Below are 16,635 nucleotides of genomic sequence, written 5' to 3' on the forward strand. Positions count from 1 at the left end.
CATTTTGTTCTATTGGAACATATCATACATAACTCAATAAAATAATATAAAACAAAAAATGTTGATTATGGATTATTTCCTTACAAAACAATCTAATAATTTATTTCTTACTTACACTCCGGTCCACAACTGTCACAAAACTTAGGAAAACGTGATAACCCTAATTTGCAACTTCGATGTAAATAACTTTTACAAATTTCTTTTTATATATTCAAAATCGTTTCCTTGAGACCGGCAAGTATCTTAATACTTACGAAGGGAAGTGTATTTATCAGCGATCTGACACGCTAGACATGATTACGTGTATCTATTTGTTTTCATTACATCACTTTAATTTCAAACCATTCGTATATTACAAATCGGTAGTTCTAATATGAAATTTTAATATATCATTCGCAAATATCATCACTTCATCACAGTCATTCTTATTCCCGTCAGAAGTGAATTCTAATCCAGTTATGTTGAAGATTTCCTAATAATATCTAGATCTGATGAAAGTTCTATCAATGAAAGTCGAGGCCTGAATAGGATAAAAGAGAAATCGTAATGATCCTCCGTGAGAGGCAGGTGAATGAGAACTTTGATATAAATGTCGAGACAGGCTATTAGCTGAAATAAAGGGGCGTAAAAATATTCACCACCAACGCCGAAACAGTTTTTCTCCTTTGTTTCTTTCAAACTATGCGCAAGCTTTTCATTCCTGTTTCGTCTTCAATTTTATTATTTCGCTCTGAAACCCTGCCATTTTTCTCCCATTTTTCACTCGTTCGCGAATATAATACTTTCCTTGAGCTTATTCGAACAACAGCCTTCTTAACTAACTTACAGCAAGTATTCTCGTCCGTGCTTCGAGTTGTGCTAAGATGTTATCATAGAACGATGGTCGATAGAAAGTTCGTTATAACTACAGAATTTAAAAAGCGTTTAGAAGCGAAGGCAACCGTGTGAAATCGCTTTAACCTGCTCCCGTCGATCCCGGGAACAAAAGACTGAATAACCGTAGATTGTAGTCGCTTTTTTGAACGACAAAAGAAATATGAATAATTCTTTAATCTTTCATTCTTCTACGATTTTATTTCTGATGAAAGTGAGGGGATTACAGCTGGTGTCGTTTTCGATTGTTTCAACGTTGTAGCATCGAATATTTATAATTAACGGTTGAAGAAAAATTTTAATTAAAGCTACATTCGATGACAACTGGCGCGCGTGGTTCTGTTTACAATTTAATCCGTAATTTCCTTTAAATTTTAATAATTTATTCATTTAATATTCGCGTTATGCAATTCGACTCGTTGTTAATAATGTAGCAATTAAAATTTTGCGATCTTTCTCGTCTGAACTTCGTTGCCCTTTATATTCTTTAGCCAGTCACTCGAGATAATTGCCGGTTAACTTTTTCTACTAGGTTGGAAAGTTTCTTGCGAACCTGTAAACTATCGCGAAGACTAATCGACTACCGGGCTCGAGTAATCTAATCGTTTTCTTGACCCGTGTTTCTTCAGCGTTTCACGTTTTTCTTTATCACTTCGTAATGGCCGTTTTGGCTTCCTTGCCATTTCGACGCTTTTATCGTTATAAAGCGCCAGCTAGAAAATAACGTGGCGGCTATTACAATAGCTCGAAAACAACTTTCTTGTCATTTGTCTTTCTCGTTCTACAACTTGTTCTTCCCCTCTTTGTTTCTCGACATTGCTTCCTGCAATTCGATACCATTTTTCAACGCAACACTTTTTCTGATCTTTTTAACCGTGTTTCCAGCAATAAAGTTTAGTAATTTCGAGAGTGACGATGCATTTATCGATTGGCTTCGACAAGTTTTCCCGAGAATATCTGTTAAACACTTATTAGCATACAAACAGCGATTGGATAAAACATTGTACATAATAATTATTAATTACGTAGTTGATTGTTGATATTCATGCATTTATTTATGAGATAGCTAATGATAGAAAAATATAGGGAATGCATATTATTCGTACAAATATATGAAATATCTAAGGTATAATACTTGTTACAGTATTTAGTAAGCGAAACGTATTGGCATTTAGATTCCATTTTTCTGGTTACGTTCATAAAAATATGAAATTTCCCGAAAATTCAAAATAGCCGTTTATACATGTAAATATAGAAAGTAATTATAACGTTTAATAAACGAGAAACAAATCATTCAGATCCAATTCCTGGAATATTTCCATTATTTCCACTATTTTCCGGTTCATTTTACAATCCTTCTGACATTACTTCAAATAACAAAAATCAAATAATAATAAAAATGTCTAGAGTGGCAAAAGGTATTGGCAGATATCCTTGTTTTTCAATGAAAAGCTTCTTCATCAGGTTCTGCGTTTCATCTTTATTCACATTCAATTTTTGTAGTTATATGCAGGTACTATTAAATCTGTATTCTCGACCAATCGCGGGGAAACGTAATCGAGAGGAGAGACGTCAACGAGAGTCGTAAATTCCCGTTACGATTATAACAATCAACACCGCGAATTGATCGATCCCCTGATTTCCGTTGAGATAATAGGGGTGATTGAGTTTGTATAACACTGTGATTTACAGAATTATAAATTATATATTTCCAACACTTAGATTACACTGTCGAGGAAAGATAAATAGATAACAACTTGTCGCACAAGGATGAGATAGATATGTGCGCTAGAGCAGGGCTCTTATAATGAAAGTTAATGTATTAGTGGACGTAGCACTATAATATATTTAGGAGAGGAGATGTATGTTCGACAACACCGAGAACCGACAAAGATTTGCGTAAAGTATGCGACTCTCGCGCTATGTGTAGACTGCCGCGTTAGGCGTTAGTTTTTAGACTGACTGTCGCTCTTTTTCTAATACGGAAGAAAAGTTCGGTGTGGGTGTGCCCCTGTGCCTAAAGAACGCGGATTCGTTGTTCCCACTTTCGTTAGGAAAAGTGAGGATAACGAACCGCGGTGTCGATTGGTCATGACCTGCACTACTGCTCGAAGGGATGAGTAGGAAGTCTCCTACCATCGTGGTGGATAGATGACCGTGTTCGTGAGGAAAACCTAGCTTGTTTTATTAGAGGGCTATTCGGATTTTCCTAATGGGTGCATACCCGTTTTCTCCGTGTTTTAAGTGCGCCTAATAAACCCAAGGACCTCTCTAAAAACCGACTGTGTTTGGAGAATATTTTTAAGCTTTAGAAATTCTTCAAGACAAACGGATTGAAGACACATGGCGAAACAATACAGGGAAGTGAAAGTTATGGTGGGTCCTTATGGTGGCTGGCGTGCAGATGTTTTAGGCGGCGTAACAAAATCATACGAAATTTATTACACTACCAATTAATTGTAGCCATTGTATTTATTTATTGTGAACTTCTTCGTTAAACTCTTATTTGGGATTTTTTACGAAGATCGATTATTAATTACTAATTTTATTTGTGTTGTCCAATTTCGTTTGTGTGCAGAACGATCGCGGACAGTTTACGGACTATTATTTATTCAGCTATACTGCAATGGGGAAATTCAATAGCACATTATTGATTGATATCAATAGCGTCGAATTTGATTCGATGACGGAATGCTTGAATTACGGTATAAACTGATTGCAGAAACAAATTTTTCTTATTCTTCTCGCGTTTTCGATAAATTTCCAGCCTCGCAACTAATTGTGGAACATGGTTTGTATCTGACCGTGTGGACCTTTATTAAATTTTATCATCAAATATGACTGGCGTTTATTTACTCGTAAATTTCCCCACTAGCGCAATATCGTCTGGCTGTATCTTTTTGTTTCCATCGCCTCGATTTTTTTTTATATAGATGTATTAAAAGGGATGCAGAGGCGAAACGAGGAGGGGTTAATGTTTATGAGTAAAGTTGGAATTAAAGTCCGTCTTAGTTTAAGCGTGCTATAGCTCGTTGGAGAAGAATAAAATTTCTTTTCGTTAGAGCATAATTCTTTGAGCAACGAAGCACGGATATTTGTTGCAAAACAAGTAACTACTAATTATTTATTTATACTTCTTAAATCAATTCGGAATTATAATAACGGAACATATGAGGGGTGAAACATTTTTAAAAATTTTTAATATGAACAAGTTGTAGGTAAAGTTAAGTAGTAGGTAAAGTAGTATCGTGAAATAATCATGTGAAACTTGCAAGCATTACGAGCTACAGTGCAGATAGAAAGTGAAAATGCTGTCACGGCAAATGGGAAATGAGTTATCGGACCCAGCGACAGGTCTGTAGCTCTTTCAGAAAAGCGGTTGCCTGGAAAGCCGAACGTGATCATATTTGGTCATGGACGACTATAAAAATGTGTATGTGATAGGAGTATGGGAACTATTCAGAAGGGACGCTTTGGCGGTAAAAGTGGTTGTTGTCGTTGGTTAACATGAGTTGTGAGTTGTTAGTTGGGACGAGTTGTGCGTGTCGTTAGTCGTTACGAGTTGATTAGTTGTATTGATTCAGTTATTCTAGTTGAAATATGTTAATTTATTACGAAATATTTTTAGTTAAATAATTATAGTTTTCTGTTCTATCATGGTAAGTAGGTATATAAAATAAAGTCACTATAATACGTATTCATAAAAGTCTGCAAATTCATAACAAAATTTTCTAAATCAATCTGGATGTCATATAATTATCTCATTTTTCGGAAAGAATTCAGCTGTATCATCTTTTCAGTAAGTTTCACAATTCTCTCTCTCTCTCTCTAATCTCTCTTTCAATTATTATAGTTTCAATTCTTTCAGTATAAAAATGTAAGTATACAGTATATAATATAATATACAAAAGTATATTCTTATTTTTAGAAATATGTACTTGTTAAGTATCACGGCTCTTATACTATTCTTCGCGCGCAGAAATGAAAGAACCATGAAACATATTATACTTAACATTAGCTTCTATTAACAGATGAAGGATAATTTTAATTATCCTAAGCCTCAAAGACGGATCAAGGTGGAGGATTAATCTGAATTCGATATAACTCACTAGATCGATACCATCATACAATGGCTGTGAAATGCTATTATTGCTGATGAATTACCTGCTTGATGAGACTGGCTAGAACTGCATGTTATCGCGTTTCGAGAGCTTCGTGCAAATACGGTCGATAGAGCGGACGTTCATACTCTCGATATAGAGTACGAGACTTTTGACTGACATATTATGTCTTTTGCAGGTGTGCTCTTTCTGTAATTTCCGTTGCCGAGCTAAGATAAACGTTTCAGCGATAAGCCAATCGCCCATTCATTCTCATCGTTACGCTGTCACACGATAAACGAGTTACGTAACATTGGTGAGTGATAAGAAATAATCTGCGATAAAAATCGTAAATTAAATTACAAAGTTTTTAGTGTCAAGGCATTCACGATATAAAATTGCTTAGTTACTTTCCTAGCCAAAATAGCTTAATCATATTATTTCAGTGATACGTTTAAAGTCTGTAGTAGACTTTACAAGTAAAATGACGCTCTACTTGTCAGATAGTAGTAAGGGATACGAATTAATACGTGATATAAAATGAAAATTAAATTTCAAAGTTAACTATGTCTAGGACGACAATAAGTAAATAAATTAAATTTGAGAGGAAAAATTAAATTTCCAGATTTCATGTGTTCCTAGCTATTTTATACAAAATCAGAAATTATTGCAAATGAATATAGTGGTTTCATATAAAGTACATAATACAAAATTTTATATTTATATACAGACGGGTAGATTTTAATATTCATAAATAGAACGGGAGTGTCACAGCCAGACACGTCGATATATCGACATTAAGTTACGATTTCGCGTCGTGAAAAATGTATCGTTTAGTCATAAAACATCTATTGTATTTTAAAATACCTCAATGAGCAGAACGAATATTGGAATATATATAGTTAGTGGATTAATTGATGTGTCTGTATATTTATCTATTAGCTTTTGGATTATATATATTATAGAAACTATATCTGTATCTATATTTATGTGGTGTATAACGATGTAAAGCGAAATTAACTAAATAATTGCTTCGTTAATAACGATAGATCGACTAATAGTGGAATAATTGACATTTATTTCGTGGAATCAGATTCGAGATTAGAGATTGTAAACGATATTAATTATAGTAAAAAACTGCTGATAAAGTTATTAATTTTATTATTTTAGTGCGACACGAGTTTATAGACAACGAAATAGCTATTCGAATTGCAGATGGTAATAATTAATCGCGTTCAATAGTATCAAGGTCTGGTCTGTGATGCGTGATATTCGATTGTATGATGGTATTAGCCAATTCTGAAATGCAATGACAGGAATAGTTGATAGTCCGAAGGACTTGTTATTCTCACGGGACTTCTGTAAGTTAACACCTCGTGTCTGTTCCGAAGCACAAAATGATTCGATTACGCCAATACATCTTATTATCTGAATCAAATGGTATTTCTGCTAATATCTGTCTCTCGCGAAAGCTGGATATCTGCATAGCACGAATCCAATAATAGAACCATTGGTACGTGCTTTCATGGGTTTGTAAAAAAATTTAATTAACGAGAACTCGATCTAAATATTTTATACATTTTTGCATATCGCGGATATTTTAATAAATTACTTTAATAAGAAATAATCAGTAATAAAAGTTCATAAAAAATGGGAGAAACTCCTAAAGAGAGTATTAGTATTACAATCCTCTATTTTAAATAAAGATGAGTCTCAATTGTTTACGGGACTGTTCTACCATTCTGCGTTACTTATTAACAACACTTTAGGAGGAATTGTAACGGAGAAATTGGCCAACTTCTATACATAGTTAATTAACCGTAATTTCCCCCAGTATCTGACCGAAACAAGGATATTACCTACTAAACCGTGCTACCTACTTTCGAAGTTTCGTTTCGCATTTCTCAGGATATCTCGTGTCAAATAAAAGAGCGTTGCTGTCGTGCTAATTAAAACGATTCAATTCGAACTTTTCAGGAAAATAAGTTATATGGAGAAATAGGTAACTTTTTAAACATTCTCTTCCGACGTAATGAACATGATAGGCCTCTTTTCCCTTACGTGTACCTAATAATAGGCCAAGTTTGTTAGTAAGCTGGCAGGCATGTGAGGTCAGACGTGCGAGTTTAATAACAAACTTAAATCCAAAGGAGGAAGTTCGCGTCATCCCTTTGCTGACCTCTCGTATAACTCCGAGGGGTGAGAAAGTAGCTACGCCGATAAATTCTTGGCAGTTACAAATTTTCCTAAGTTCATCGCGTCGCTCCCGAATACTATACTTATTAACCTTCTCCGCGTTCCTTATCCTATCTTCTCTTAACTTATCAAAAATGAAATTATTCCTTTATTACAGGCGTTCCATTTTCAATCTAGGCATTCGCCCTTCGAACAAAATTTCTAATTATTGGAAAGTTATCACTTTATTCGTTCCAACTCATAAATTTGCAAATTAAGATCCGTCTTGCGATATAATATAAAATATGTATTATATATTCCAAACATAAAAGAGAAATAATGGTTCTGTCGCGAATAAAGCTTCCTAAAGTTGTGGTTTATTGTTTATAGATTTTTTCCACCACAAATTAAAGATGACATTCCTCGAGTTATTATTAAAATTATCTAAATAGTAATTTATAGAAAAGGTGAATATTTGCGGAGAAAAAGCATAAATAGGGAAACGAATGAAGTAAAAGTTTTCTAAAAATCATAAACTTTATTTAACGAACGAATGTCCCAGTTTAAAGTAGAATACAAATGCTACCTTCTGTTTCATACACTCCGAAAATTTTCCGAAAGAGAATACTTTATTTTTATTCGCAAAAAGATATTGTGGCGCGTTTTATGAGTTGGTAGCTCTCAGGTAGACTGTTCGAGGGTAGGTTGATTTATATTTACTTCGGAACGTTACCGGAGTTCATTCTTCATTCTCAAAGCTCTATTTAGAGAGTATCTTTATACAGTCTTTCTGTTTCACGAGTTTATACCTTCTTTCGAAAATAGATAGAGACGCCTGTCAGAAATTACGCGACGAAATTAAATTCACGCAGTCTTTTGCCTAGGATTTATAGTGTTCCTGATCCAGCTTCCTCTTTTGCAAATCCTCACAAAATCTCTTTAAAACTTTATGCTTTCGGGGGTTTCACAAGCCGAATCTGTCGAGCGTCGAGCAACAGGACAGAAGTTTCCCAGTTTCGTGTATATTCTCTTACCCGCACAGAGTTTTGATTTATCGTCCTGAGTACTTTCAACCTTATAGTCCTCTCACAGTAGCTTCGCGTGTACATCAGGATCTTTCATAACTTTGTCCCGTTTTTTTCTTCAGCCAGGAGAAATATTTTAAAATTTCTTTTTCTTCCCTATTCATATCATAGAAATGCTTAGAATTTGACGAAGAGAATTTTACCACAACTTTGCCGTTTGATCTTCGTCAAAATTTTGTCAATTATCAAATTACGTTTCCTATTAAATTTTCAGAATGTGAATACGAACCCTTGCGTAATTCAATTTATTCAAAAACTCTTACACGCATGTTGCGTAGATTGAACGCCAATTGAATATAAAATATGTAGGAATACAAATTGATACTAAAAAAAACATTTGGTATATGTACAACACTCAAGTCTCATTTTTATAACACATATACTCACTTTTCACTCTCGATGTACGAAGTTTATTCTTTGTTCTACTAAAACCGGTTCTTGGTAAATACTGATGAACATAATACAACAGTGGATTTGAAAGAACGATTATACGAAGGACCATTACGCTTAAACGAGCGTGAATAGGTGACAGCAACTTGGATGAGCAGTGTTTAAAGGAGCACTGATGACCACGATTGGTGTCGCAGAGGCCAATCGCTTGCATCATGCGAAAAACAAACCGGTATCGGATGAAACGAGCAAAAAATGAAACGCAATTGTGCGTGTGTAAATGTTCCATTGTTCGTCGATGCATACGTCTTTTCCTAACTATCTACCGAGCCATTGGCATTGTCGTGAATATTTCAGCATTACGAACAACGAGCTGGATATGCATCGAAAAGGGAAAAAGGGAAAAATCGTCTTGTTCAAGAATATGTACAGGATACGAATAAGGTTTGTCGATATATGCTAAGAGGGATGGGAAAAAGGGTGATGTTTGGCGGAAAAGAACGAAGTGGATTGTAGGAATTGGGTGACAGCGGTGGGACTAACGAAGAATGAAAAGGGATTCGGAAATTTTGTCTTTGTCTGGTCCATTTTTTATTCCCAGCGAGGCGTAATGGACAGATTTATGATACTTGTTCTTTATGGGTTTACTCCGCGGTAACTAAGATTTATCAATTTGGCTAGATAAAGGTTGGGTCATAATTTATGTGTTTTCAGACTTTTCTTGCACACGTTAAAGACTGACGTTTCATTTGCAGCTTTTACTTTAGCGAATAAGAAAGAAATATTTTCTTAGTTCATAGAAGTACTATATAATTTTTACTATTTATTTTAATTAACTTTCCGTTTACATCTTTTTTTCACGAAATTAAAAATCAGTACAGGCGAATTATTTTTTTTTCTATTTCCTATAAATGCGAGTATAATGATACGTATGTATATGAGCCTCTTAGAAACGAAACTGATCAATTCATTTTTTATTTATTCCTTAATTTCATTGCATCAATGCGTAATTAATGTTTAACAGAAATAGGAACAAATCACACAATTGCAAACCTCGTTGACATTAAGGCCGATCTAGATATTCGAAAATTGCCACTTTGTAGTCGATTCATTTAAGACAAGAAACTTAATTTCCTTTCTTTTCTCCACGCAGAATTGTATTTCTACGCCGGTGACACATGAAAGAAATACAACAAAGGGGTCACGTAAAATAGAAATTACGTTGGATTGATTAATACGATTTGTGTGCAAAACTCGAAGACGCATACAGATGAGGAAGGGCAATATTGCACATGGAAACTTGATGTGCCACGGTTTAAGGTCCACTGATACTACTATCTTCGTCACATGATTAATGATGTGAAGTTGTTTATTGCCTCCACTGAATTTTCATGCTGTTTTATGTATATCTACGGATATTGTAGATTTTTTTCTGCAAAAGGAGATATAGGAAGCATAAAGTAATATCTTTGGATTTCTGTGTGACACTTATGTCATCGCAGAATTTTCAAATCCATTAGAAGAATATGACAAGCTGAAAATTATAGCGATATAAAAGTTTGAATCATGGGTATTCATAATTTCAAAAAATATAATAAATCTCTTGTAATGATAAATTTTAAACAGAATTTTATGAGTAATAACAATAAACAGATTTACAACACTGTCGATTCTTAGCCAACTATACATCTTCGTCTATAATAGATGCAAAATTTTGACAATCTCGAGGTGTAATAGGTATTTTTATCTGCTTTTTGTTAGTCTTATTAACGAGGAGAATTAAGAATTAAACGTTTCCAGAGTTTTCTCATTTTCGTTTGCTATCCTGTCGATGTGATTTGTAATAAAAAATTAACATCGGATACGTTGCTCTGTCATCTCTGAAAATTAGAAAAATAATAATCATATTGTATATGAGACACATAAATGAGTTCGCAACGCATGATAGACCCTTTTTTTGAATCTTATATACGAATTTATAATTTATAACGTTGGAAGAACTAAATCTACGTAAGAAACCAACGAATACGTTCTTCTCATACCAAACTTAAAAATGTTCACCTCTTTGTCTGATATGGACCATTGTATTCTAAAATTATGTACGAGTGATCGATGTTAAAATAAATCGATTTTGTCGAGGTATTTAATATCCACTGGCATAAAGATTCTTTAATACACCATTAATTGTGAAATATACTCTACGAAGGTTTATCGGGATAGCAGGATATTGCGGTCTCAATGAATCGATACGTTTCCGCAAATCAACCGGCAGCTTTTGAATTTACGAGGCACAGCAGAGGCTTTTATAAACGCCAAGTGAAATGTACAGCCAGGAGAAACGATATAGCGTGGTTAACGTGCCTCATGCACTGAACTTGTTTTTTCATTTTACCTAATACAGAGATATCAATTATACGCGTAATTCAACGATGACTGATCATTATCTGATACTTTTATCGATAACATTCAAATTCCTTATTTTCCGTTTAAACATCGATTTTTATTTGCCATAGTTTATGTAAATGTAAGCTGCTTAACATAGACATTGTATAATCTAGACATTATGTAACCGAATTTACAATGTAAATATGCGCAGTATATTATAGAATGGAAATTTCGTCTATTAAAAGCTACACATATGTGTATTATTATTGTATGCATTATATATGTATTGTATTTGCATATATAACAAGGGAAATACATCTCTAGATGCATGGAGAATGCAGAAAATTTTTAATTTCATGGTCTGTAGAAGTCTATTATAAAAAATCGAAATGTCTCGTGGAAATTTTATAAACTTGGAATGGCTCGTTTCTGTTGATTTTGTGTGCTTTTTATAACCAAAATTTAGAACGTAAAATTAGAATAGTGCTTCAATAGTTTTCTATATATCTTCCAATTTTCATTTCTTTGGTTTCAAGCCTTATATTTTAGTCTTCGATAAATCTAGCGTTAGAGAAGAACTGTCAAACTGTAGTTTTAACAAACAGGCATCTGAATTTCAAATTTCCTTTTACGTTCTCTTCGGGCATGTTCGGTAAATTTATCGCGTCTTTCGTTTTTACGTAATCACATAACAACATAGCGCGTCGATAACAGACCACAATATCGATTTTAACTGACGGTGACGCGAAAGGTAGTTATGCATCCTGTCGGAGGCACTAACCAACAAGAAAATCCACCTGATAGAATGGTTCGCTGAATCTTCAAATTGATTCTGCGAGTAATTCCGTGGGGCAATTCCTGTGATACAATGACCCGACGAAGCGTTTGTCGCCTCCACGAAATGTTAGCTCCACCTCCCACGGAAAATTAGTTCCGTTCCAATACGTAACATTCTCCTTGAAGTGGCGTGTCACGATGTTTTGCTCTTCTCCGCTTAAGTTGCACAAACTAATTGAAAATTCCTCATTCTGCTGGCGATTTAAGGCTTGGAAAGATGGGTCGAACATCTTAAAAAGATCTAAAGATGAAAGAGAATAAGAATATTCGAAATAAAATAAAATAAAATATATTTTGCTCTACTGTATTTTATTAATCGCGTTGCTTAGTATTTTTCTCATGCATGTAACTTCTCTGATTATTTGGTAAAATGCATCTATTTTATCGTTTGAAAAAATATATATTTGTTTATCACGATTTGTTACAATTACAAACAAAGTTAAAACAAGAATTCAGAGTCCTCTCAGAGACAAATAATTTATAAATTACAGATTAATTATCCGATTGTTTCTGAGATGGCAAAACAATAAGAAGACAATATTCTCTAGTTCATCCAAAAAAAATTTCTTCGCCTTCTCATTTCTCATCGGGATTCTTTAAATAAAAGTCAAAGTTTACTTTGAAGGAGATTCTAGAGAGATGCAAAGATATATCGATGGACCGATGAAGTTCCTGCCACTTAATTCAAGACACAGAACAGCACTCTCTCTGTGCCGTCGAAATGCAAAATTTGTAGCTTGCTTTCCACAGAAGCAGCCCGTAGAAACGTTCAGAAATTTCCCTCTTCCATTGGAATTTTCCACTCAACATCCAAACTTGAATCATTAAATTTTAATGCAACTTCCAGAAACGTTTTCCATTTTTCTCTTCTGTTCTTTCTTCCTTCTTTGGGTAACTTTTAACAATTTCTTTAAGAGTTAGATTCTAAGATACGTGGTAATCCAACTTCAAAAGGACATTCGTAGACGGCGTTGATGGTAACGACCGGACTACGAAACGGAAGAAGAACGGACTACGAAACAAAGAAGACGTTCTGAGATAGCTTTTTATGTCGTTGAATTTTCATTTCATAGCGTACTATGAGCGTTACTTTCAATCCAGCTTATTTTACGAAATATTCGCTCCAGTTTGCTTCTTCCTTGTAAATTTTCAAGAGAAAAGGAAAATGACGGAGAATCTGCCCTCTGTTCTCCCTCCTGATGCTATCGACGAATTCGCTCTGGTTAACTTCTATCTCGCACTTTCTAAAACCAGAAGTTGGTAACTGCGAAAGCTCGTATTACACGCATACAGTTTGATGTGTGTAATCCTTTTTGCTTGCCCAGGAATAAGAGAAAAGTAGCTAAACAAGTATCGTTGCCACGCGAATGAATACTGTTAACTTATTCGTTGGTAGTGATTGCTATCTGGTGCAAATGGAGAAAGTGGTGCGTTGGGAGAAAGAGTTGCCAGATGCGTGATAAGAACTTTTTCTGACCATAATTTTATTTCGTTCTTTGTATTCAGTTAACTTACATGTGTGCGTTTTATTTCAGTATTTCTTGAAGTAGAAACGAGATTGATTTAGTTTGTACGTTGGACGTGAGCTTTTTCGAGCTAAATTTTAGAATTTAAAACATAAAGATTTATACGAATATGAAGATATTTTGGAATATTGAAATTTAGAAGAATATGAAGATTTAGTGGAGATTACGTTACAGTGGCTACAAAGAGAAATTAAAATTTCTATTTATTCGAAGAATTGTATCGCGCAACTTCCGTAACAGCCGATTTCACGCCACACCAATTTTAGGCCGTGGTTTCCTTGAAGTTCCGTAAAGTTTCACTGTGAACAAAGCTTTGTAGTTCGCTGAAGTTAGCTAGTATTTTCATTTTTTAAAAATTGCAACCGCAAGTCTTTTAACTTTCATATCCTTCTTTCCTGAAGAATATCTATAAGATCGAAACTCTTTTATAGTGAATTTTTTATTCAATCATGTCCCGACTTGGAATAAATATGATCGTGTAAACGTTTTTTCCTAATTTTGCTATTCATCTTTCTACATTGCATAATATGTTATGTAAGTTTCAATCGGTTATACGATTCTTTTAAGGTTATTGCATTTATAAATTAGATCAAATAGAGAATGCCTTTGTCCTTCATTTTACAAAAGCGTTTCTTTCATTTGATCGAATGTGTGATCGTTTCATCAGTGGCGTAATATTTATATAGAACTCGGTATTTCTAGATGAGATCGAGTAAAATGCTCCTGTCCTTGATTTTACAAAAATATTCGTTTTATTTGATCTTGTGTGTGATTTTTCACTTAGTCATATGATTCTTATGTAGGTTACAGTGTTTCGAAATTAAATTCTGTAAAATGTTTCTGTTCTTGATTCTACAAAAATATTTGCCTTGCTTGATCGTACATACGAATGGATGTGGAACTCAAGTTGATACAAAGGAATACTTTAAACGTAGTCTTGGAAGTTATAATTCAAGGCACGTACCTGCGGTATTCGGAAGAGTCGAAGAAGATTTGCTACTTGGATGGATGTGACCGAGCTTGCTGCTCCAACGACTCCACTGATAACTTTTCGCACTGCAGTTTTATTGCAGTTGTACTCAGCGCCGTCTATATTGCTTATCGATCCTGGAACATAAATCACGACACGCTGAAATTAATTTTATAATTAAGCACGCTGGTTTATAACATTGTACATGTATCAAAACGTTATTGTACTTTTTTTATATCATTCGTTTCATGCATTTTTATTTACGGTTAATTTTTGTCACGATCGTTAGAAAAAATCGCCGCGTCATTTATTACGACATAAATATAAAATAATAGAAATGAAGATTTTAACTCTTGGGATACATGTATGCATTCGCGTTTAAAGGATGAACAGTTCGAATGTTAGCTTTTAATATTCCCCGTAAAATTCAGTTTTCCATACTTTAGTCGTCCCGTGCATTTTTAAAATTCGAAACGAGTACGTTATCAGGTTTCAGTTTCTTGCTGAATTTCAATCATTATATATTTAAAAGTAGCTTGATTAAATCTGTCGTATTACAGGAATGTTCGTCTTTCATCGTTTGATCGTTTTGTTCGACTGTCAGATACACTACGAAGAATTATACAATATTAGAATAGTGCGGTTGAAAGATAAAAAGGGGAAGTTTTTGAAAATGCATTTTGTTTTACTTTAACCGCCGCGATTTACATATTTTTCTGTATAAAATCGTGAAGGAAATTTATGTCGTTCGTAAGTTTATCGTAATGAGATTTTTAATGTAATACGAAGAAGAAAAATATATATTTGTTTGTTGACTTACAACATACAAATTAAATTAACAAAAATTGATAGAATGCGTAGTAGATGATTTCGATATCGGGGCTGGAGGGTTATTTAGTTTCCAGGCAGGATTTTCAATGTCAATGTTTACGTACGAAAATTATAAATAAATATCGGCACACCGTGACCCACATTTCTCCCCCGTAGTGCGTATAATGTGAGTAGTATGTAAATAGCCTAATAGTGCTGACTCAGTTTTTGCCGTAGACTAGGTCACGCGGTGCAAACTTGGGGTAGGTTAGAAAGTGAGAGCGAGTGAGAGATAGGAGCGTGTGATAAAGACAGAGATGGCGCTCGTTACAAGTTGCGCTTCTCTTTAAACGTCGATATTTCAAGAATCATTTTAAAGATCATTCTAAACAGTGATATTTCCCATTTCTACTATATAAACCTCATTAAAGAATTGGAAGCAATTTTTGAATTATGGTCGCATAAATTTTCACTAATTTTAATAGCTGCTGGTATTAGTTTCGAAAGTAATTGCGATAAATGAACACAATTTCCAACTAACGTCGTTTACATGGAATCTGTTTGATGCTATTATCTAACGCTGTACATAATAACGTTGTTATAGCTGGCTGCGTATTTTAAAAATTATCTAATTTTCAGAGAATACACGATGCTTTTAATTTTATCGGGTTTGTGAATCTCGTTCGCAATTTCTGTTGCATTGGAAATGGGGAGAGTGAATCAAATTTCACGTAATCCGAAACGTTTTAATTCTGTCTGAGAGCACGGTCGAAGCTTCAACGTGACGAGCTTATCCATTTTTTCGGAATTTCCCTTCTCTCTGGTCCACCGCGAACGAATCTAATTTTCAGTTGTGTGTATCTTTTCGAAAGTTGTTGGAAACAGGAACGTGGTTGCGGTTTAGGATCTCGTGACGGAATTTTAGATGACTTTCTTTTTACTTCTGATTTTGGAAGAGACCGAATTACAATTTTACGCTTCGTTTGTTCCTCACACGGCTTGTCGAACGTGTTCTTATATCCTACGTGCTTGTCTAACTTTTCTTGAAATACGAACGAATTTGATTTGACATTTCATTTTCTTTAACCGCTTGCTTTACGATACAAGTTCCAATAGCACATGCTATAAACTACAATAAGGTTGGTCACACGTCTAACTATTTCACAGTTTGGCTGAGCGTTCGAAATTGTGCATATCGCACATATTTTTTGATATGTAAATACAAATGTAAGATAGAACTAATCTTATTTTGTAAGATGTTCGACCGTAGAAATGCTTTGCATCGCTGTACGATTCGAATTAGGATCAGATCAAATTGGGGTCAAACATTGAACAACTTCAAATGAAATAAAATAATGATTCAAGACGAGTATACGGGTGATTTAATTAATTTTCGATAGCAATGAATTAAATAAATTAAATTGCAATATATACATGATCGTCTACGTATTTAGTATCTAGTAATTTGCTATTTATCTTACGTA

At 34.3% G+C, this 16,635-nt stretch overlaps 1 protein-coding gene across 1 annotated transcript in view; it reads right to left on the reverse strand.

Moving 5' to 3' along the window:
• Positions 1–16,635, reverse strand: part of LOC117231798 — a 174,302-nt gene that overhangs the window by 31,853 nt on the left and 125,814 nt on the right. The window contains exon 2 of the mRNA XM_033490588.1: positions 14,336–14,478. Coding sequence (XP_033346479.1) covers positions 14,336–14,478 — 143 coding nt within the window. The remainder of the gene's footprint in view (positions 1–14,335; positions 14,479–16,635) is intronic.

The sequence above is a fragment of the Bombus vosnesenskii genome, unplaced genomic scaffold (genome assembly GCF_011952255.1).
Source record: "Bombus vosnesenskii isolate JDL3184/JDL3185 unplaced genomic scaffold, Bvos_JDL3184-5_v1.1 scf7180000013273, whole genome shotgun sequence".
NCBI lineage: Eukaryota > Metazoa > Arthropoda > Insecta > Hymenoptera > Apidae > Bombus > Bombus vosnesenskii.